Source organism: Alligator mississippiensis, chromosome 3 (assembly GCF_030867095.1).
Source record: "Alligator mississippiensis isolate rAllMis1 chromosome 3, rAllMis1, whole genome shotgun sequence".
Taxonomy (NCBI): domain Eukaryota; kingdom Metazoa; phylum Chordata; order Crocodylia; family Alligatoridae; genus Alligator; species Alligator mississippiensis.
Genome location: NC_081826.1, coordinates 116,861,226 through 116,884,803, shown reverse-complemented (window position 1 = coordinate 116,884,803; position 23,578 = coordinate 116,861,226). Strand labels below are relative to the sequence as shown.

At 41.3% G+C, this 23,578-nt stretch overlaps 1 protein-coding gene across 4 annotated transcripts in view; it reads left to right on the top strand.

Moving 5' to 3' along the window:
- The window catches only part of CDKAL1 (CDK5 regulatory subunit associated protein 1 like 1), a 706,822-nt gene that overhangs the window by 538,938 nt on the left and 144,306 nt on the right, over positions 1–23,578 (top strand). For all 4 annotated transcript variants that reach the window (XM_019490403.2, XM_019490404.2, XM_059724329.1 and 1 more), the window contains one exon: positions 13,417–13,479. In XM_019490403.2, coding sequence (XP_019345948.1) covers positions 13,417–13,479 — 63 coding nt within the window. The remainder of the gene's footprint in view (positions 1–13,416; positions 13,480–23,578) is intronic.

The window sequence follows — 23,578 nt, the reverse complement described above, 5'->3', positions numbered from 1 at the left end:
AGTGCATTCTTGCTGCCTTCCCCCCCAACTCTGGAGCAGCACAAAACAGCCAGAGTTCCTGGTTGAATTAAACTGAATGTACAGTTTACTCTTTGTTTTCAGAAGAGCTAGTGGATACACTGCAGTTTTCCTTTTCCTCGTATCCATCAAATGTCTCACCTTCTTTACCCCTCACATTACCCCGTGAATACACCCTAAATTTTTCCTGCCTGTTGCACCTTTTGTTACTCTGTGCATGCCCACAGAGCTCACCTTTGCCCTTCTTCCTGCACCCTGGGACTTTTTCAGTATGCTTATACGTGCATCCTATTTTTGTCTTTCACTCCTGGACTACCCTTAAAGCTGATCTGGAGTGCTGGTAGGTTTTGATAAGGTTTTTAGGATTGATTAGTGGTGATTTCCTGCTATTTTTTATAAGTGAAAGTTTAGCTGTCACAAAGAACTCATTTTAAAACGCTGTCATGTTCCGTTGTTGGCAATTTCATTAACACTACAGCTGCCCTTAAGGAAGATAATGCCTGACCCATAGTTTGAGGAGGCAGAGGGATACAGTCAAAAAAGTTAGATGTTAGACACAGGATTTCATTTTTTTAACTATATTGGAGTTAATTGTGTTGCATAAGTAAAACTATTGGGCACAAAAAATCTAGGTGTTAATTTATTAAAAGACTTATTTTTATTAGGTCTGCTACCTTAACTAATAGATTTACTTGTAAATTATCAGAAATGTAGTACACACTTTATTTTAAGAGAGAGTACATTGTATTTTTTCCTGCATAAAGAGTGAATCCCTGCTTTAAGTGCAATATGCCTTAATTATGAAGAACTGCCATAATCATGGAGGCATTTGGGTGTATACAATCACCAAAATTATATTAATGTCGTTTTAAAGATATATATTATGTCTCATGTATTTTACCTTTAATAATGTCACTAAACCACCTGGGTCCATATACAAATTGTGTGTTTAAATGAGCTAGAATGAATGTGTGGAAAAGTAAAAAAGTCTGGCACCAAAAGAAAACAAGACACAGCATACAGCTGTGTATGCAACTGATTCAACCAGGCCAAAGTACGGATGTATAATTCTGGGAATATCAAATTACATTATACTTCATTAAAGTGCATAGCCTTGAGATTGAAAAAAGGTTATACATTTACCCCAACACAAAGTAAACAAGGCATCTAACTACAGGAACAATTTGAACTAAGTTTTTTTCACCTTTTGTACCTAAAGCTCCTTACCTTGTTTTTCTATATCTGTAAGGCTAAGTATGGACAGTCAAAAAGCCTGAGGCTGAATCAATTCAGTTTTTGCAGGTTTGTCTAAACTGCACAGATTAAATTGAAACAGAAGTGAACAGACATTTACTTGTGTTTCAGGAAATGCAGCCACATGCCTGCCATGGCTCCGGCCAGAAGCCAGGGGGTACTAGAGCACGGCTCTCTGACTGTATGTACACTTCCTTTTCCTGCTGTCCCCAAGGTCCTTGGGATTTGCAATCCAGAATCACAGCAGCAGGACTCTGCAGGGTTGCTCATCACTTCCTCTTCCTGCTTCCAGGCGCCTCTGGGATTTGCAGTCCACAGTCACAGCCAGCAATAAACTTGAGCAGGGGAACAGGTGTTTAATTCCCCTCCCTGGCCCCAGACCCCAGCTTGGGTTTGCCTGGGGGGCAGTCCCGTCACCCCCTCCCCCCCCACATACACACACAGAATGAGCTGCATCCCCATCTGGGCTTGTTCCCACCCCCTTGTCAGCTAGCCCTCACTGTTCTAGCTAGGGAGCAGAGGGGCAGGGCCAGCCCCGCTCTCTGGAGCAGACAGCACAGCCCAGCCCAGCCCTTCACAGGGATGCAAAATGTTGGGATGCTGAGGGACTGTGAATTAACTTGAACCAGGAAGAAGTGGTCTGGGACAGAAGTTCCCTAAATCAGTTTGACCCAAATCAGTTAAGTCTGATACGACATTCAACCAGGTTTATCTTAAACCTATTTCAGCCATTTTGAAAACTGATTTATGTGCACTGAGCTTCTGTTCCGTTACAGGTTTAAACCAGTTTCTGATCACTTAAACTGGTTTATGTGCAACTTCTGTCCCTAGCCCTAGAGAAACCTTGAAATTGATAGGACTTAAATCTGATCAGGGCTGCTTTAGATGCCTTGACCGTGAGGATTCCTATTCAGAATCACCAATTATGCACTTGAATGAAATAGGTAGTTAAAAAGTAGTTCCTATGCAGTTAAGCAGTTTACAATCAATACACAGATAACTGTTATTAGTTACCATATAAGCAATAGGCAAAAAATTGGGATTGACTTCCTATTATGCACATATTAGTTGTACCCTTTTCTAATATTAAAAAAGTTGTCTGTCCTGTTATCAGAGCAAAGACTTTAAAAGAGTCTTTATCTAAAGAGTACTTTATCTCAAAGTAAATAATGAAATATATGCATATCAGTAGATAAAGCAGAGCAGTAAGTCTATTTTGACACAGTAATTCAAAACTGGATGAGTTCTTGTTGTGGCGTCTGAATTAATTGTAGAAAATAAGAAACATATCAAGCCTGCATTGTTACTTCTGACCTTTCAAGCCTTGCAGGGAAGAGAGACCTAGGCTCTTAATAAACAGCAGTTACAATAATCTTATCAAAATATTCTGTTATCTCACAGGGCCAGAACAATTTTTCAGACTCCTTTCTAAGAGAGTGATGAACCAAACTCAGGATTTACAGGGGTGGTGCATTAATCTTGTTCAAATTTCTAGATGCATGCTTCAGAAAACAGATTATCTTCAGACCTTGATAATGCAGCTGCTTCAGCAATTTGGTTTATATTTGTGATGTGACATATGTACATTATTTGAACAGATGAAGATTTGAGTCTCCATGTAAAGGATTATGAGTATATACTGACTAGAGTAGTTCCCCCATCTTTCTGGGTTACTTTACTAATCCACCTTAATGAGATCCTGTCTGGGATCAGATAGTACCTGCAAATGGTTTAATTTACAGCAGCGCTAAGGCTGTTCCAGACTTTACACACAAAGTTGTAAGGCTGGATTTCAAACTGTACAAGGTTACTGACTAGTTTGGAGAGCCCATAGTTAAATAGGAGATGGTGATGCAGTATTACATCATGGCCCAGAAAAATCTCCTTACTGAAGTGGGAGCATCCCAGTCTTGACAGTGTGGCATACCAGTAGTTTGTTTACAAATACAAAGCTCTACTTGCTCTGTTTTTTCTCCCACATAGTCCCTCATGATAGGGAGGAGATGCCTAATAACATCTGCAGAGCTTCCTTATTGTTTTATAATCCCCCTTTATAAGCCTTCAGTGCCTACAAGAAAACTTGACAACAGTTGAGACTGCTGTGTACTGAGGCTCCTGCCTGGCAAGTGGACCAATATTGTCTCGGGTTACACTTGTCATATTCTTTGTACTTTCTGTCATTTTCATGCATTGTCTTTTATCTTGTGAATAAACTATAAACTCTCTCGGCGGGCACTATTTTATTTTTGGTTCTGTTTTTATACAGTGGATAGCACGGTGGGGTCCAAGTCCATGACTTTGGCTCCTATTTATGTGTTGATCTGACTTGTTGTCAATTAAATGCTGCCTTGATCTATGAAGCTAGATTGGGTTTTGCTTGCAGATATCTAATCCATTCCATACAAACTAGTGTGAGGGGATGGAAAATGTGATTCTTAGTTATGTATGAAAGAAGGTGAGTATGGTTACTGTTACTACACCAAGTGTGCTAGGTGATTCACAGAACAGATTTCCTGCAGCAGAACAATTTTATTTCAAGCCTCATCAGTATGTGAGAGTAACAGATAAATTAGAAATGGATAAAAGGGAAGGATGAGGATTACAGTAAAACCCTTTGCATGATTACTTTCTCCAGCTTTCTGCCTCTTTTTTTACTTGTTGATCCTGAAGAGCACTTGAATTTTTAAATGATTTAAATGGGGACAGACAAGGGACCTGGTTACTGAGAATGCTCTGTACAAAGGAAGTATAATGGCTGAAGGTAAGAAGACAGGAATTGGAGGAAAATACCAAGGGGGCACTCAATCTGACATCTTTAGCAGACAGGATTTCAGGCATGAGATGCTGGCTTGGTTGGAGTGATTAAATGCCTTGAGAATCTGGAGAAGTTTATGCTTAATACACAAATCAAAAGTTTCAGGGTGTAAAGTAGAATGTGGCTTATTCTGATCCATATTTATTACCAGACAAAAATATTTAATGAATATTAAGATGAAGTAAAGGTTTAGAGCACCAATAAGGATCTCAGGATAAAAACACCTCAGGCATGTTGTGCTTATTCCCAAAACCAGCATTGTGAACCTGTGAAATTAAGTTTATACTTAAGGGAAATGCAAACAGGTTAGGATACAAATGCATGGTCATGTCATCCAAGCAGTTTTAACTCTGCCCTATCATCATAACAAAAATGCAACAGCTGTTAATAATTTAGTTTCTTTAAATCTGTCTTTAGATCTCATCTACACAAAATTTCAGTTATCTTTAATTAAATGTCAAGTTTGAATACTCAGTGTTATTTCAATGTCAAGGTTGGTTGGGTGGAAGGAAAGGGCTGACAAGAACTTAAAGGATTTTTTAAAAAATTAATGCCAATTCATAAAGTCAATTAATTTTGTAAATTTGCTTGCAAGTAAATTTACAAAATTAATTTTGTTCTCCAAGACTGTTTTGGAAGGATGTGTGTATTTTTCACGCATGGTGGAATGCTTGAAAACCTGCTTTTAAGTGTAAAATTTCATTCATTCCTACCTGTAGAAGTAAGACCAGTGAATCTACTCCAGTGCCCAAAGGCAACCATCAGAATCAAGGGAACACTGTACAAACACGAAGTACATAATATGTGTTTTGAAGAGGTTATAAGCTAAGATAATACTAAACTATATGTAGAATAAAGAAAAGAAGTAGAATAAAAATATATGATACAGTTGGGATTTTCTTGTTTTGTTATTAGAAGTTAATAAATACACATCAGCTATAGAGAATGGTGTAGCAACATATTCTTGATTAATCAACTAATTTATGTAGGCATTACAGAAGAAATGGGTATTAATAGGGTAATGGAGGAAGTAGAGGCTAATGGCTGTTCATTTTACCTCCAGCTTCTGGCCTCTAAAATAGCTGCAAGCTCCAAAGTCCTGCTGAGAATATGGCATTGGAGGGACTTAGGAGAGAGATACTACTTAGACCTCACCATCTTGGATAGCTTTCCCTATATCCATCGGGGAACAGGAGATGCTGGGCAGGTCCTGCTTTCTTGCCTGTTGGTGTGGTTGGAGCTGCTGATCCCATGAGCCACAGGTTCAGTTTTAAAGGAAAAGTTAGTCACTGTGGCTGCTGACAGACATGGAAAAAAAAAAAGTGCTTTACTAGAAGAGGAAGAGGAAGTATGTTAGTTCGACCCAGTTCCCCAGAGTCTGTGTAGATCATGTGTTTCAGCAGGGCTTTTTGGTTCGATCAGCTATTTAGATAAAAGTACCAAAAAGCCCTGCTGAAGTGTGTGATCTATACCGACATTGGGCAGACTAGGTCAAATTAACATGTTGCCTCTTCTGGGTATGTACTGTGCTTGGCATGGGGGTGCACTGGTCTTAAAGTAAAGCACTGGGATTTGGGTTTTTTTCACATCTGTAAGCTGCCTGTATTGCAGAGTTTGGGAAATAATTGGACAGAGTTTTAATTAATTAATTTAATCATAACGTTTCTGTATATTAGGTAATCTTGGTACATTTAATTTAGCAAATTCCTCATCCAGTTTACATAAAAAAGTTTGTGTTCCTTGCCCCTTTTAAATAATGAGTATTTTAAATGCATTGTAAACAAAACTAAGTTAATTTATTTTTCACCATCACACATTGTCAGATACATTGCAAAAGTTCACATTTAATATCTGAAGAGCAAATCGGTTGTTTGGATAGATAATAAATGTTGTTCTCTCACTTTTTCACTATTGCATATTGTGGTATAGTTATTCTCTGGCATATACTTGATCTTGTCCTTTTCTTAGACTTCTTCACTACTTTAAATGTGGCAACCATTATGTCCTTATTTTATGCATCACATCTGTCAGTTTTAATTGCATTGTTTAACAAATAATGGAATATTGTGTCATCATAATATAGTGCTACTGTGGTGGTATGTACAGTGAATTGGGCCTAAAAGATTTTAAATAACACTTTAGAAGATTTGTATACGTTTCTTTCTCTCATGATGTTGTTTATATGTTTAACAAGTGGCTTTTCTCTACTTGCTAGTAACTATGGCACAGTATTTGTACAGTCAGTTTATAGCTTTAAAAACCAAGTCTGCTGGCGTGTCTACATGTGCATTTATGCTGGCCCTAAATTTACTGCATAGTAAGTGAGAATAGGCCGGTGTCTACATGTGTAGGCTTTAAAATGCATTAACACTGTGTGTGGACTGACTTGGGACTAAAGTTAGTCCCAACTCAGTCCATACACAGTGTTACTGCGCAGTAAGGCATCTACACGTGCATTGTTGCGCAATAACTAATCGGGTATAAATTTGATACCTTCATGATGCAGGTATCAAATTTATGCTGACGTTGGCATAAATTGCCATATTTACTGCACAGTATTGGTGTGCGTGTGTAGACACGCATCTGTACTGCGCAGTAATTTTGGTTACTGCACAGTAAATGCGCATGTGTAGATGCGCCCAGTCTTAGCTAGATTTCAGTTACTCTATACTTTTGTACATGTTTTGTTACTTTTAGTTTGTTCTTCAAAAGTGTAGGGTTTGTTGTTGAAAAAAGGATTATATATACCAGGTCTTATTCCCCCTTGATTTTAACATGACAAAATGTTTCTTTATTGCTCAAAAATCACTGAGGAGAAAACTAAAGCAACTAAAGATATAGTACTACAGAGCTATCCAACTTCTAAGTGGCCAGTAGCCGCACTCTCGCAGGTAACAGCATGTTGAACTATGGGCCCCGCTGGCTGAATGCAACACAGGCACCACTCCCCCTCTCCTACTCCATTGCTGCACCAAGCACACTCTTCCCCGTGTGTCCATGCAGCCCCAGACTTACCCTTGGCTTCCCAGGCCACACTATGCTGGCCCTGCATTGCCCTACCCTGCCAGTTGGACAGCCCTGGAGTAGTATGCTCTATCATGTTGCTGTTGTTTTGTAGTTCTGATTTCCTTTTTAATATGAAGAGATCCTGTGTTGGTTGCTGATTTTGTCTGTACTTATCATTGCAAAAATATTGTACCGGTTAGAGTGCTTTGTTTCACAGCAATTCTGCAGGATCATTGCTGAAATGACTTCTTCTGAAAAGTAACTAATCTTTTTGACTACCATAATTGGCTTTAGTGACAATACTGCAGTGGTTAAGCTGTTTACAATAGCTTTACTTGGCCTTTGTGCATAGGAATCCTTCTTCCTACCACATGTGCGTGTACACTCAGTTTTGCAGCACATACCTCAGTATTGCAGCAGCATTTTCATCCATTTCACAGCAGGGGTTTATGTGCCTTCTGCTAAAAACAACAGTGAAAAATACCTCACTTGCATCTTCCAGAGAGCATGCTATTTATAATGCTAGTAAGAGGGAACAGTGAAGAAGTCCTCATGCACATTCATATGCACACGCTCACATGTGTATCTTAGAGTTTATCACCATACTATCTGACAGTCTTTGTATGTGGAAAAGGAAAATTAAATTTAGCTTGTCACTTTCATGAAATTTGCCTCTGAGTAGAGCAATAACACACCAAAGATTAAATTTGTTGATGATCTAGCAAAATGTCCCACCCACGAGTATCACTGAGTCTTTCCAACATTGATCTTGCCTGATGCGAGATGAGGGGAGAATCTTGTTGGTCTTCTGCAGCCTCCAAAATGTGAACCATTTTACACAGGGCTGAACCTAGAAGCCCTATAAATGTGGGTTGTTGCTTCCATACTAAAGGTGGTAGATTCCTGTGTGCCAGCTCCTGGTGCTCCAAGGATGTCACCTCGTATAGAACCTACTTTTACCTTGTTGGAAGCATATATAAGAGGATGAAAAAAGGTTTCTCAAACTATGCATTTCTATGTCTATGCGGTGTTTAACAATGCAGTGTTTAATGATTAGATTGTAGCTTAGATAATTTAATATCTTCCACTGACACAAGATTTATAACGGAACATTTTTCATGTTAAAAGGTTTAGAAATGAGTCAGTTACAGAAGCTAGAATTCTATCTTACGCTCATACATTGAAGAGAATCATAAACTCTTGGCAATGATATTAAATTATCTTCATACCATTAGGTCACATGAGATGTATTATTACTAGCTCCTGTGCTGACTTATTTACACCAACTTATTTACACCATTGGTGTAACTTGAATTAATGTACATTAGTGAGATTAAACTAAAACTATACCAGTAGTTTCTTTTGGTTCACCACTGATATCTTAAATGGATCTTACATAATATTCAAGAGTATTTTCATAGTTTGAAGAAATATCTCAAGTGCTACCTGTTAGAGGTACACCAATTATATTGGTCCATATCAGATCGGCACCAATAAAAGGAAAATTGACATTATCGGCAGTTGTCTTTTTTTGGCAGCGTATCCAATAATGTCATGGATAAATGCACAGCTGCAGCATGCACATGACCAGGAATGCAGCCTGGCAGCATTGAGAACTGCGTCCTGCTGCTAAGTCTGTGGAGGAGAAGTGACATGGAGGAGGAAAGGGGCATTGGGGGTGCAGATCGAGACCCCCATGGTGAGGGAGGCAGTGGAGCTGGGGCCAGGGGCAGGGGTAGAGGTGGGCACTGCCTAGCCAGGGTGGGGTGGGGTGGGGTTCAGGACAGACCTGTGAGTGGGTCATCTGGGGTGGGGGTGGGAGTGGGGAGGGGGACAGCTCCCTGCTGCTGTGCACACCCTGGGAGAGGCATGGGGGGCATGTGGTCCCCCTTCCCCCCGATTTGTGCACTGGGTGAGGGTGGGTTGTCTGCTGTCAGGGGTTATGCTGGCCTCTTCCCCGCGGGGGGGGGCAGGGTCAGGGCTGCACTCGGGGCAGGCGGGGGCAGGGTGGGTGGCAGCAATGCTGGGAGGGGTGGCTATGGAATGGGCTATGGCCACCCCAGAATTCACTATAGCCCGCCCGCCCAAGTGCCGCTGCTGCCCACCCTGCCCTCATACCCTGAGTGCAGCCCTGGTCTAGCCCCCCCACCAAGAAGAAGCCAGCACAGCCCCTGGCTCCAAGCCCAGAGTATAAAGCCTGCCCTTGCCCCATGCACAAATCCAAGGGTTACATGCCCCACATGCCTTCCCCAGGGGTGCACACAGTTGCAGGGAACTGCCCCCCCAACCTCACATGCCCCCCAGATGAGCCACCCATGTCCCACTCCCCACCCTGCCCTGGCTAGGCAGCCCCCCTGCCCCAACCCTATTCCCACCCTCACCTTGGGGGGGCCTCGATCTGCTCCCCCAAAACCCTTTCTCTCCCCCACATCCCTTCTTCCCCCCCTGACTTACCAGTCCAACACTACTCTCCTAGCTGCCGGGCTGCATATTGGCTATCGGATCGGTATTGGCTGATTAATAATCAGCCATCGGTATCAGCCAGGAAAATCTTTATCAGTGCACCCCTACTACGTGTTGCGCTTTCATTTATTTAATTCTTTTATTTGTTTTTTGGGGGGTGGCTTAAAAGCAATTGAGATTTTACTGAGCAATACACTCTGCTTTAGCACTACCTGACATCAGCTATGTATTTTGAAATAGCTGCATAACAAGTGATTGTCACTGGAGTGACTGTGTAGGAAATATATTAAAGCAGCAGTATTTAATTTGTGTGCACATGCATGTGCACACACGCATGTATATTTGAATGTATATAAGGTCCCATTGAGCACTGATGAAATAAGATTGAGGCAATGAGTACATTCTGTTTTGTTAATGTCTGTCTTGGTTCTTATAGCAGCTCATCACTGTAGTGCATTAGCACCTTTACGAGGGTAGCCAACAACATGAGTACCAATCAGCACACACAATTCATTCTTTCTCTCTGTTTATCTAAGAAAAAGTATACTTTTCTTTTTAAGACACCCTCCCCACACACACAGACGTACACATGTGTGACTTTACGACCTTAATTATGCAGCTCCCAATACTTCCTCAGAAGAAACAATTCTATTTCCCTAGAGTGACCTTAACTTCCACCTTTTGTGAGTGGGGAAAGAAACTTTAATTTCCTCTAATGGAGGAAAGCAAGACAGCATATATGCTGTGAAGGAAAGATGGCATGTATACTGTGTGTGAGAGAGGGCAGCCAAACTTTGTCTAACCAGGGGATCAGTGGCAGTTTGCCAGGTGTGAGAGAGCTGCAGCTAGCTTTTCTGTCATATAATTTTATTGGTTTTCTTAAAGCAATTACAATAATGTAATAAAATGCAATTCATGAGGAAGAAAAACATAGGGGTGAGAAGGCAGGAACTATCACTAATGAGGATAAACAAGAAATGTACTTTTTCTGTATGTTCCTGAAATCTGAGAGATTTCTGATTTCCAAACTAAGACGTTCTTTCTTTTACTTTTTGCATACTAGTACTTCAAGATGATAATATTAAGTGGCTCAGTTAATGGCAATGTAGATCTATCTTTAAAATGTTATTATTACCAGTTATTTGGGGATATTTATAGAACAGTTTACCAGTTGTGTGTGTGTGTGTGTGTGTGTGTGTACACCAATAAGGAAAGCATTCCAGAGTTGTAGATTTGATTAACTGAATGGGGAAAAAAATTAATAAATTAGAAATAAAATTGCTACTAATGCTGCTAAAGATTTTCTGCACTGAAGGAAACATTTTGCTTGGTGATGTTACACTGCATAGGCTTGTACAGAAAGAAAGAAACAACAAAAACAACAATTTGCTTTGAAAATCTAGATGTTGGAGATGCCTGTTAGCCCATACGCAGTCTCAGAGGAACAGCTAGAATCTTATTCAGTGTTACTTATGCTAATTAAAATCAGCTGTACAAATACTCCCCACTTTATCTCAAAATTCACCATACTTGTTTGAAGAGAGAGAGCAAATGAAACAACAGCCTTTTATTCTACTCACCCTTTAGTTCTACTGAGTAAAAAAAAAATACTTTTTTACTGACCTCACAGAAAAAAAGTGGTATTCATTGGATGTCTTTAGTGATTCTAAGCTCCCACCCCCCTTACATATTACAGGATTGCAAAATTAATGGGTTAATTGAGCAATTAACTGCAGACCAGCTACACATGCAAAGTAGCTGTCACACAATAAAAAGCTCCAAAGAGCTGTAAAGTTAGACCTCAGAAATGTGTACTAACTTTTTAGCTGGTTGCTATTAAGCTTTAATTTACACATGTGTAGCAGGATCCTGCAGGGATCCTCCAACCCTGGGGGTTTCCTGTACCCCCAGGGCAGAGGGGATTGCTTCTGCAGTGATCCTCCAGCCCGAGGTGTCTCCCCTCTCCTCCCCCCCCCCATTGGGAGCCCCTCAGCTGGGATGCGTGGGGGCTTGCTGGTGCATGTGAGATACAGAAGCAGGGGAGACGTGGCATGGCAGGAGGTGCGATTGTGTGAATTGGTCATTAGATCCCATCATGCCTTTAGCTTCACATGTAGAGGGGGCCTAAGTATCCTAGCTGCAGTACCTTCAGAAACTTGTACCAGCAACTCAAATTACAGAATTCAGTGCTAAGTCACTGGCTTTGAAGTTTAACTAAAAATAATAGTTATGCTAGTATGGGAAATAATTAGGAATTTTTGAGCAGCCACTTGTGGGCAGGCAGAGTGGGTTGGAGGTGGCCTTGAGCTGGAGCCACATGTACTGGGACAGGAGCCTCCCAGTTGTAGCTCACCCCCCAACCCTACATGGCTAGGTATGTGATGCCCAGCACATGTCCCCATGGCCACTTCCTTCCCCACACTACCTGCTGCCTTGAGCAGCACAACAGGGGCAGGAGGAGGAAGAGCTGCTGGAGGTGGGGGTGCTGAGCAGTACCTAGGTGGCTGCATCCACACTAGGAGCAGCCCGTCCCCCCTCACCCCCTCCCCAGGAAGCTGTGCATGCTGGCCAGGACTGGGGCAGGTGGAAGTACAGTGTGGGGTGCCCTGGAAAGGAACAGGTGGGACGTGGCCCCATGTGAGCACTGCAGAGACAGCTCCAGGCCAGATGGGGGAGGAGGGCGGACTAGACCTGCTTTGCCCTTGCGAGCACTGCTGCAGGTGTCCCTTGCCCTCCCCCCTCACCCCCCGCCTAGTTCCCAGGACCTAGCATGGGCAGCTCCCAAATACACAAAAACACAACGTGCAAGAGTAAGATTTTATTATGAGCTACTATGCAATCACCTCTATATGCACTACTCAAAACATTTAAAATGGGACAAAAAATATTTTTGAAATAAAAAAATTAAATATTTTATAGTAGATGTTTGATTTTTAGTATATGATTTGTTTTGTATTTATAACTTGTAAATCTGAAAGATTTTGTGTGTGTGGCCCTTGACAGCTCACCAAAACTCATTAAGTGTCCCTCCAGCCGAAATGATTGTCCACCCCTGTTGTAGCATGTAGCTGTCCTCTGCTTACAATGCTTTCAGCATGCAGTGCTCCACCCTTTCTAAAGGAGCAATATCACACCTCGAATCAGCATGGAACTTTTCATAATAGGATTTGCAGCTACTATGTGACACGCCACTGTATAAAAATATTAAGGTAATTAATCAGCTCCATTTTGTCAAGCTGGAGGCAACTGAGAAAATGTACTTAACTTCCATTGAAATTAGTTGAAGTCATTCATTGATTTCAGTCGAAGTTAGATTCAGCCCATAGAGGCTGGTTTCTTTCTCTCTCAGAATTCTGTTACCTCTATTAGAAAGATTCTGTTCTGTCTTGGTATTAAATATCATGGCATCTATTAATTCTCCACAATCAAGATGTGGCAGCATTAATACCAAAACATTAATAAAAATAATAAATGAGTTTTCTTTAAATTGATTTCCATTAACTGTAAAATGGAGTGTAAGTAGATGCTAGAATTATAGGCTGGATTATTGGGGGATTTGAGGCCTAAGAGTACAGTTATTTATGTTGTAGAACATTGCAAATGACTTCTCATGAAGAAATTAAAATACATCCCAGATACTTACACATTCCACTTACATAGATATGCAAATACTTTTTTTTATTAAGACGATGTCCTTTTTGTTCTAATAGCCTTACTGTGCATAAAGTGTGCATTGTGCTGGAAGGTCCATTAATGACACGGAGATTACACACCTATTCATGTTTTTATCTTTTTAAATGTGCAATTCCTTTCATTTTGCCTTTGATTTTTCTGATAGATTTATTATTGTTATTTTACAGAAAAAGCAAAGAACAAAGGATCTATCCCAGCTGTTTCATTCATACAGTCCTTATGATCACAAGGTAAGAAAAAAATACACTACCTGCCTTTTTTGTTAAGAGCTATCTCAGTCATATGAGGTAACCTTATCTTCTGGTTAGTAGAAAGGGAGTTATGAATATCTTGAAAGGTTCTAAAGAATCTTTGTTTTCTTTGTGATATTATATTAAATGTATCACTGAATTTCTTCACCTTGGTCTCACACGGCTGTATTCCTGGATTTAGTATTTGTGCAATCCAAATCTCAGAATGATCTCTTTAAAGAGTAATTTACAGATCGATACCAAACCTTTTAAAATAACCTTAGGATGAACCTATTTTTTTTTCTTCATTTATAGCATCTAACTCTTGAGTATGTTGGTTAGCTTGTTATGCCAATTAAATCTTGAACTAAGTTGTAGCCATGAATTTTATTGATTCTGGAGGCATTGGTGGAGAAGGTTGCTTTAACACAGCGTTCACTGTATTCTAAGGAAGAAAACACACAAAGTTGTTCATTATTTGTATCATCCTAGTACCTAGGAATCCTAGTCATAAACCCAGGATGCTAAAATTTTGGGTACTGTATTATAAACATTAAAGGGAAACAATGGCCTGTTTCCCAAAACCTAAGAATCTAAGTCAAGAGACAGTGGGCGGATGCAGGCATAGGAACAAGCAGCAGCACAAGACCATAATTGGTGATCATGATAAGCAGTGATTTTAGAAATTCAACAGCCTGATTGTTGTCAGGTTTCTATAGACCTCAGAGCAAAGAAGCAAAAGAGGACTTTAAAGGAGAATATTGGGTGGTTCTGAAGATGCTGACAGGGAGCTTCTCCCAAATCTGAAAATATATCCAAGAGTTTGCTTTTTTAAGCAAGTACATTGGAACTTTTAACTGTTCCTCAGAAATATGAAATCTGTGTTCCTTGTATTGCTGTTTTGTATAGTGGGAGGTTTTTGCATACTTGGAAAACGTGCAATTTTTGTATATAAAAAATGTATTAGATGAGATGCATATCTGTCCAGGCATCCCTATTGGTAAGATATGACCGGCTATGGCAGTGCTTCCCAAACTTTTCCTCAGTATGACCCCATTTACGGCCCCATTTCTTCAGCATGGCCCTATTTTCTCAACATAGCCCCTCACTCCCAACCCACAGCCCTCCATCCCATGACCTCATCTACTGATGTTGTGAATCCATTTGGGGTCACAACCCACAGTTTGGGAACCACTGTGCTATGCAGCAGATAACTATGTGTCGGAAATTAAGAACTGTTTCATATATGTTTAAATGGACCGAAGAACTTCAGGTAGTTTGTTGCTGCAATATTTCCATAGTAACCAATTGTCTCGAGTACTTACAATTTAGAAAAGCATTTTCAAATAGTAGATATGTAATTGCTAAAATTGTGGAATATATCATTTCAGATTAAATTAAGTTGAAATCTCTTCTTTATAGAAAGACTAGCATCATATGTCTAGTCTTGACAGTACAGATGTTCAGGATGGGGGGAAATTGATAAATGTTAATAGGAAAGGAAGTTAGAGTGACAGGATTTCTGAGGGGAATATTGCTTTTTAAGGTTAGAACAGTTTAAGGTAAATGTAATAGTAGATCAATTAAGATCTAATAAAGAAAAGCAACAGAGGAACCAAAAGCTTTGATACTCTTCTTTTTGTCTAAATTCTCCAGTGCCAAACACTTTTTATTCGTAGTACATGGAAATTCCATTATTCTTTTATTAGCACCTTTAATGGAGCTTAGCCATTTGCAAGTTCTGCTGCCTTCCTGCTCATATCCTTTGTGGCATTATATCAAAGTATCCTCAGATGATTTTGGCTTCAGTTGCAAAGACTTATGCACTCCTTTACAAATTAGTCATCAGACAACACGGAATTGAATATAAATGCTTAGATATATTTCTTTTTGATCTCAGTTTTAAGACCTTTATTAATTATTAGAAGTATCAGAATTGCTTGATGAGTGAATTTTAAAGCTCTCAAAAGGTTTACCCTTTTGCCATTTTCATACATGCTACCTGTGCACAAGCGCCTAAGGGAGCAAAGGGAACAAAAGGAGAAATGCATGCTTATAGGGAAAATCTCTCTCTCCCATTTCTTTTTATTTCTTCCATTGCAGTATTTTCCCAGGGCAATCCACTACCGAGTTACAGTGGGCCTGGAAGACCAGCTGCAGATATTATGACTAGATCGAGTTAGTTTCTAGTTTAATCCTTCTTTCTAGTACTGATAACCAATAAACCTTTTTAATCACAAATATAACAGGCACTAATGTTACTCAAAACTGCACAGATATTTAAAATACATGTTTATTTTAGTTTTACTTCAGTTTGGTTTTGGCTGATATGTACTGGCCAACAGTTTTCTGGGATTGTTTTTTATGGTATAGGAGAGAGCTTGACGAAAGAAACCTGATTATGATTCTGCAAAGGTGAAGTCAGTGAAGAACCATCTTGTGATTTGTTTGAACTTCAGGATGTGTGACTAGTTTGATAAAAAGGTTTAGGTTTGAGACTTTCTCTCCATTATACCAAATGGGGGAACAAAAGAGGACAGAATAGAGCCAGAAGAATTGTTCAGAGCAGTTAAGAGATCAGGATAGGAAATTAGCTCACATTGGCTCTCACCGGACACCATAATGGGAGATTGCAGTGTTATGGCTTCATCCTTTGGCCAGGTGATACAGCCAAGGGACAAGAGGAGATTTATCTAAAAAAAGTCCATGTTGCCAAGCTGGTTATTAGCCAGCCATGCGAAAGAGTAGGTCTATGTGCTGGGAATGGTATTATGGATATCTTTTCTGGACTCTCATCCGTACATTATTTAGGCTTGCTAATATTGAGGAAACCTATTTAAGAGTATCTTATCTTTTGGAATATGTCTCTAATACATTTACCTGCTTTTTTAAATATTTAAGTGGCTGGTGGCGAGAGGTAGCAAAGACAGCATCCCCCCCACCCCCGGTCTATTACTCCTCGATCTGCTGGCAGCATGGTATTACTCTGTGGTGGTACGACTGGCACAAGGGTCCTGGTGGCGGTGGCAGCAACAAGGCTCCCTAACCCACTCCACCCTCCTGTGCTGGCTCCTACCTTCTGGGCTGTGGAAGTGGCCCAGTGCCAGTTTGACCAGGCTGCAGTCCCATGCTCCACTGTGGGCGCACAAATCTGGGGGAGTATGTGCCCCCCCCATGTGCCTCGGCGCATTGCCTATGTGCTTGACCCCTCCCCAGGACTACATGCAGTGGTGGGAAGCCATGCCCCACACTAGCACCCCTCCCCAGATGAGCCACCCATGGCTCCATCCTGCTATCTGGCTGGGCCCTGCAGCCATACATTCCTGCTCCAGCCCTGGGCCCCATGCATCACCTTGGCTGTACAGAGCCCCCAACACCAGCTGCCAACCCTGACCCACTCCCCACTGTGGAGGCTTGGCATGAGCCACCTCCACCGCTTTAATCTGCACACCCCCTCATGCCTCCACACATCTCCTATGCCCTCTCCCCCCATAGACTTACCTGCAGGCAGCTGGGAGGGCTGCTCTTCACCACTGCCTGGGGCTGTATTGCCAGCCACACTGCCATGCACACATGCATGTTGCGCCCCCTATGTCCAATCAGCCTCCTTCCACTCCCACCACCCCAAGCAATCCATTGCAGGCTGGAACTTTGCCAGTCTGCAAGCAGAAACCTGTGGTTTGCCATGTTTTTCTCCTTTAAAGGAAAAAATCCATGTTTTTCCACAGCAAATGGAAAACCCTGCTCCCTGCTCATAAGGCTCTTATGAGCCTTGTGAGGTGAGTAAAGCCTTAAACAAACTTAAGAATTGTGTGCACAAGTATGTTATGGAGAGAGCTTTCTTTTAGGCTTAGCTGTACTCTTGTCACTTATAATACTTTATTTAATGTAAAAGCATGTGTTCACATGAAAAATTGCTATTATAGTTTTTATTTTCCATGTTTATGACACAGTGTTGTACTGAGCAAAAATGCAGCCTACCTGTCTGTAAAGAATACTCAGCCTTCCTAGTGTTTTTCTCCCTAGTGATTCTTGGTCTTTGAAACTAGTGACCTTGTCTGTTAAAGGTGTCACAACAACTGTGATAATCAGTTAGTGGGTCAAAACTACTTAAAGTTGAAGAGCTTTATATATGCTTCAGGGCCCAATACACAAAAGGTATGCAGGTGCATTCCCATAAACTCCTGCAAAATTATGTTATTATTGAAAGGCTACACATTCAGTCTAGCCCTAGAACAGTTGTTTACTTCTGGGAGAAAAATCCTGAATATCTGCGCACTCATGGTTACAAGTGGGAGAGCAGTGCCTCTCCCAAGAGAAACAATGTCTGTATGTGGCCAGAACCTGTAGTATTACATCTACTCAAATCCAAGACAAGTTTCTTTCCCCTCTATTTAGCAAAGTGGGGAAACAGGTCCTGTCTTGGATTTGAGTAAAATGTGGCTGGGAAGGGAGGGCACACAGCTGCTGCATCTCTGTCTCTGGCTTGGGGTCAGGTTTGGAGCCACAGCCACTTCTCACCCCCCCCCCCCCCCGCATCCTCTGCCCGCTACTGCTGCCACCTTGCCACCACTTCTACCTTCTTCTGCTGTCACGGCCATTTACCTTCCAACTCCAGCAGGGCTCCAGTCTGGGGCACAGAGCACATGGTTGCTCCAGCCTCAGCCTGAGCATACAGCAGTGATGACAGCAGTCGCTGCTTCGTGGCCCGCTGCTGCATGGCCTGGCTGGTGCTGGAGCAACCAAGTACTCTATGCCCGGGCATGGAGCCATGCCAGAGCCAGAGGGTAAGGACCAGTGAAGGGAAGGATGGGATGGAAGCCAGGAGCAGAGGTCACGGGGAGGGGAAGGCAGCAGGGGTACCAGGCAGGGGGGTGCAGGCACTGCTGACAGTGGGACAGAAACTGGAAGGAGGGGGTAGTAGCCGAGGAGGGCAGTAGCAGGGGGAGCAGACACCTTAAGGTCAGGGGCAGGTGGAGGGGCAGAGGCTATGGGGAGGAAAAGACAGAAGTGAGGGGCCACACAGGAGGTTCAGGCATTGGTGAGGTCATGGCATGTACCAAGGGAGGCAAGTTCAGGGGAGCCAGGGCATGGCAGGCAGTATGGGGGGCAAGTAGTGGGGGGAATAGGCATAATGAGGCAAGGTGTTGGAAGGCAAGGGGCAGGGGTCAGGCCACTTGACTTCCCCACTGCCTGCCTCCTGCCACAGCTTGCCCTGTTGCAGCAGTGAGGGGAATGAATTTAAGATGACCCCACAATAATTAGATTAGGTTTGTTAAATTATAACAAATTTATACATTTTCCACGCAATACATCTAATTATTACAAGGGGGAGGTCGTTTTAAATTTAGAATCATCTTGAATTCAAGTAATATGAGAAGTGTCAGTCTGGAAGGAAGCCAAAAGAATATTATTTTGGGGCATAATATTGACCTGAGTTTCTAAACGAGGAATCTGCCTGATTTTCTTTGTTTGTTTGTTTGTTTGTAGTATATTCAAGGGTACAGAACTAGGTGTGCATTTCCTGTAAATTAAGAGGACTTCACCAAAGAAACACCTGACTCTTAGCAATAATTTCTTCCTCCCAACAGAAACACCCTTGCAAGGTGCAACTACTACCTGACTCCTCAACACTATGCCCCGTGTTATTTACCTATGATTCTGTATTAATTGTCTTTAGAAATGTTTTACTTGGGATCTTCAGTTTGGAGTTGTGTGCACTTTAGAATAACATTGCCTGCATGATAGACCATCTAAGTATCAGAGGAATAACTATTCTAATAAAGCACTATTCATGCCTGTTATCTTGACAAAGTAACTCTATTCCCAGAATACTGTGGTGTTCCATACATAAAGATAAGTTTTTTATTTGAAAAATACCACGTTACGTCTGGCACAATTGGAAGTATTGATACTACACTTAATTTCAAAAGAAGTTTGTTGAAAATAAGAACATAGTCATAATTAAATATAGGTAACTGATAAGGCCTGCATATTTCACTAATCCATACAGCCCTACTCCTTTGTCACACAGGAAATATAGTCCCTGTCATATAATAGAAATGATCATCAGAGTTTGAATGACCACCAACTGATCCTGACTTTTTTTAAAGATTTAAATACTAGAAAAATGGCCCCTTTTAGAATTGCTACAAAACACAATAGCCAGTACTCCTTTCACATTTAATTTTTTTTTTTCCTGAAGAGAGAAGTGTATTTTATAGTGTTAATTGTATGTTCTATCATTATGCATATGCAGTGGCAGTTCTGTGGATATGCAGATTGTATTTTTGAAGCAGAATAAAAGGAGGCAGTTTCTTTTGAGATACTTTCCCTTGTTTCGACTTTTTCAGATTATGATTTAATTGTATGATTTGGGACAGTAGTAGAAATCCTTTCTCCCTGGATCCTAGTTCCCACACTGGCAGCGCTGCAAGATCCCTGCCCCAGAGCAGCAACTCCCCACGCAGCTGCATACCCTACCAGTGCTGCTGGGGTGGTGTCTATGGAAACCGTGGCCCCACACTGTCACAGCACTGCCACTACTGGGGTCTCCATACAAACCGGCCACAGTGACTTGGGCAAGAGCTGCTGGGAAATGGAGTCTAGCCATTGGCTAGATCTGCCGTTTTGCCCACCTCTGTTCTATCCTCTGACATCAGACACAAAACAGATGACAACTGTATGGAAGTTTTAGAAATGGTTGTTCATATTGTAAGGAACATGTGGGATTTTCCAGGGAATGGAAAAGGTAACAAAATATGCAGCAAGAAGGCTCACTTGCCTTTTGAATAGTTGGTTTAATTCTGTAATTGAAATTTCAGGAAAAAAAACCAGTTCCATAAACTAATTACAGATATGTCCTGCAGTCCAAATTAATGAAAAAAAAAACTGGTTGGTTTACTGTTGTACAATTTACTTTGCAGATCAGATGAATATATGTATAAAATGAGTAAAAATGTTAATAAATATTAGTAATATAGAATTAAATTAAGATTATGCAATGTGTACAGTTTGATGCTGTGATTGAAACTTCACAGCAACAACTGTTAGCAATTAATCACAGATGTTTAAAAAAAGAAGCCACTATCCATTCATAATTAAATTATTTAAGATTGTCTCAGTTATTGCTCATCATGGAACTTAATCATTTTTTGTTTAGGAGGAACAGATTTTTAATATAAAAAGCAAGGAAACCTTTTTTGTGAAACAGACTCATCACCAATACTGTGAATTAAAAACAGGCTTCATGTCCCCAACCCAAGATAAAGATAAATAATTTAAAGTCAATGTAGTAGTGAAGTACCACAAACACTAGTGTCTTATTTACATGTCTTTATTAATAATCTTGGAGACGGTACAAGCAGAATTTTAATGAACTTTACATATTTTCTATGCTGGGTGGAAGTTGAATTAAAAATAAGCAAACAAACAAAACCACTTAGGAATGAGAAATAATAGGGAGAACCCCCAAAAAGGGAAAATAATAAATTAGAGAAATTCAGTAAATCTTTCATTGAAAGTTGTGTGCAAGAATAATCCGGAACACTGGGTGGTAGAAACCTGAAAGGCAGTAATACTTGGAGACCTGGATAATGATAGACCGCAAACTATTCGGATTTATAGTCTTATAGCAAAATATGCTAAAGTGACTTGCTTCCATATTCACAGGTTGTACTTTACAGAGCAGTCTTCATAGTAGGGCTTGAGTGGGGCTGTTCCCAATATACTGTCTTCTATTTTAGGCAGCTTATTCCCAGAAGGATCTTGACAAATATAAGGGAATTCAGAAGAGAAACAAAAGTAATCAGAAGACTTTATTATATTGGTATATGAGAAAATGAATTAAGAACTGGATATGCCTTTAGTGTGCTGTAAATGAGATATGAATAGTCTACACATTTTAATAAAGTATAAAAAATAGTAGTCACATTTGACCTTTCTCCTCACTTTTAAAAGCAGTGATCATCATTCTTTCCATTGGAATACTTGTTCCTGGTAAACAAAACAATTTTTATCCGATAGACCAAATTTTCTTGAACAAGCATTTTGTTGTTGCAAAAAAAATTTTGATAAAGAGGAAAAACAAGGCATTTCCTTTTTATTAAGTTCCTTGGATAGCCTGGATAGCATATGAAGAAATAGGGCCATTCTGGGAAAAGTGAAATGTATGTTCTCTTTACTCTTGCATTGGCAAAGAGATGGATTGGATTCTATTAATGGTCTGTGATTATTAAAGTGGGTTTGGAAATTAATCAGACTTCTCTCTTTCTCCTCTCTTCTTTTCTAATAGTTGCTTTGTTTTTTAAAGAAGCCCTCCTTTTCACCTTCTAGCTTTCTTTATGACCTGGATAAATTTTCCAGTAGTTTACTACAGGCTCTTCCTCTTGTATTTTATACTGTTTTCCTCTTCTAAGTCACATTCTCTCCTTACCTTACATCATCTCTTTGTCCCTTGTCTGCTCCTATATATTACCTTCTTTGTTTTATTTCTTCCTCTTGTGTGCTTCCTCCCTCATCCTCTCTCTTTTCATGTTTTTCAGTTGTTACCTTCAGAAACATGTTTTCATCGGTTTACTGTGATCTTCCCCTTTCTCATGTGCTTTGCCAAGGGATTAAAGTGGATGTTGAACACAATACTACCTGTCGGAGGGAAGGAAACGCTGTATATGGAATCAACACATACTAGATCTCTCTCTTGGCTAAGTACTGACAGTCAAAAAGCCCAGGGCAAAATCAATTCAATCTTTGCAGGTTAGTCTAAGCTGACTAGATTGAACAGATAAACAAGTGAACAGACATTCATTTTTGATTCAGGAAATGCAGCCACATGTCTGCAGTGGCCCAGGCCAGAAGCTGGGGTGTGCTAGAGCATACCTCCCTGCTTGGCTGGAGTAAACAGTTTGGGCCAAAGCTAGCCTACCCTGTGAGGGGAGGTTTGTGGGGAAGGTGCAAAGCATCCTGAGAGGCTGGGGGACTGTGAGTTAACTTGAATCTGGAGGGGATCTGGGAGAGAAATTCAATAAACCAATTTAACCTAAATCAGTTAGATCAGATACTGCATCCATGCAGGTTTATCTTAAAATAGTTTTGGCCATTTTGAAAGTAGTTGATATTTCATAGATTTCATAGACATTAGGGCTGGAAGGGACCTCGGAAGATCATCGAGTCCAGCCCCCCGCCCAAAGGGCAGGAAGTCAGCTGGGGTCATAGGATCCCAGCAAGATAAGCACCCAGTTTCATCTTGAAGGTGTTCAATGAAGGCGCTTGAACGACCTCCGGTGGCAGGCTGTTCCAGACCTTGGGGGCTCGGACAGTAAAGAAATTCTTCCTTATGTCCAGCCTGAAACGATCTTGTAGTGGTTTGTGACCATTCGACCTCGTCATCCCTTGGGGCGCTCTGGTGAACAAACGTTCCCCCAGATACTGGTGGTCACCCCTGATAAATTTGTAGGTGGCCATCAGATCACCCCTGATCCTGCGCTTTTCCAGGCTAAAGAGCCCCAGGGCTCTCAGCCTGTCATCGTAGGGTCTGCTTCCCTGACCTCTGATCATGCGCATGGCTCTTCTCTGGACTCTCTCAAGCTTCTCCACATCCTTTTTGAATTGTGGAGCCCAAAACTGGACGCAGTACTCCAGCTGCAGCCTCACCAAGGCCGAGTACAAGGGGAGAATGACGTCCCGGGATTTGCTTGAGAAGCATCTATGGATGCAAGCCAGCGTTTTGGTCGCTTTACTAGCCGCAGCATTGCACTGCAGGCTCATGTTCATCTTGTGGTCAATGATGACCCCCAAGTCTCTTTCTTCCATAGTGCTAGCCAGCATAGCACTGCCGAGCCTATAAGGGGATGCTGCAGGTTTTTTTTCCCAAGGTGGAGAACCTTGCATTTATCAGCGTTGAACACCATCAGATTCTCGTCCGCCCACTTGCTGAGCCTGTCCAGGTCAGCCTGGATCATCCGCCTGTCTTCTGGTGTGGATGCTTTGCCCCAAAGTTTGGTATCATCTGCGAACTTGGCCAGTCCGCTTCTGACTCCAGTGTCCACATCATTAATGAAGATGTTGAACAGTATGGGTCCAAGGACAGAGCCCTGGGGGA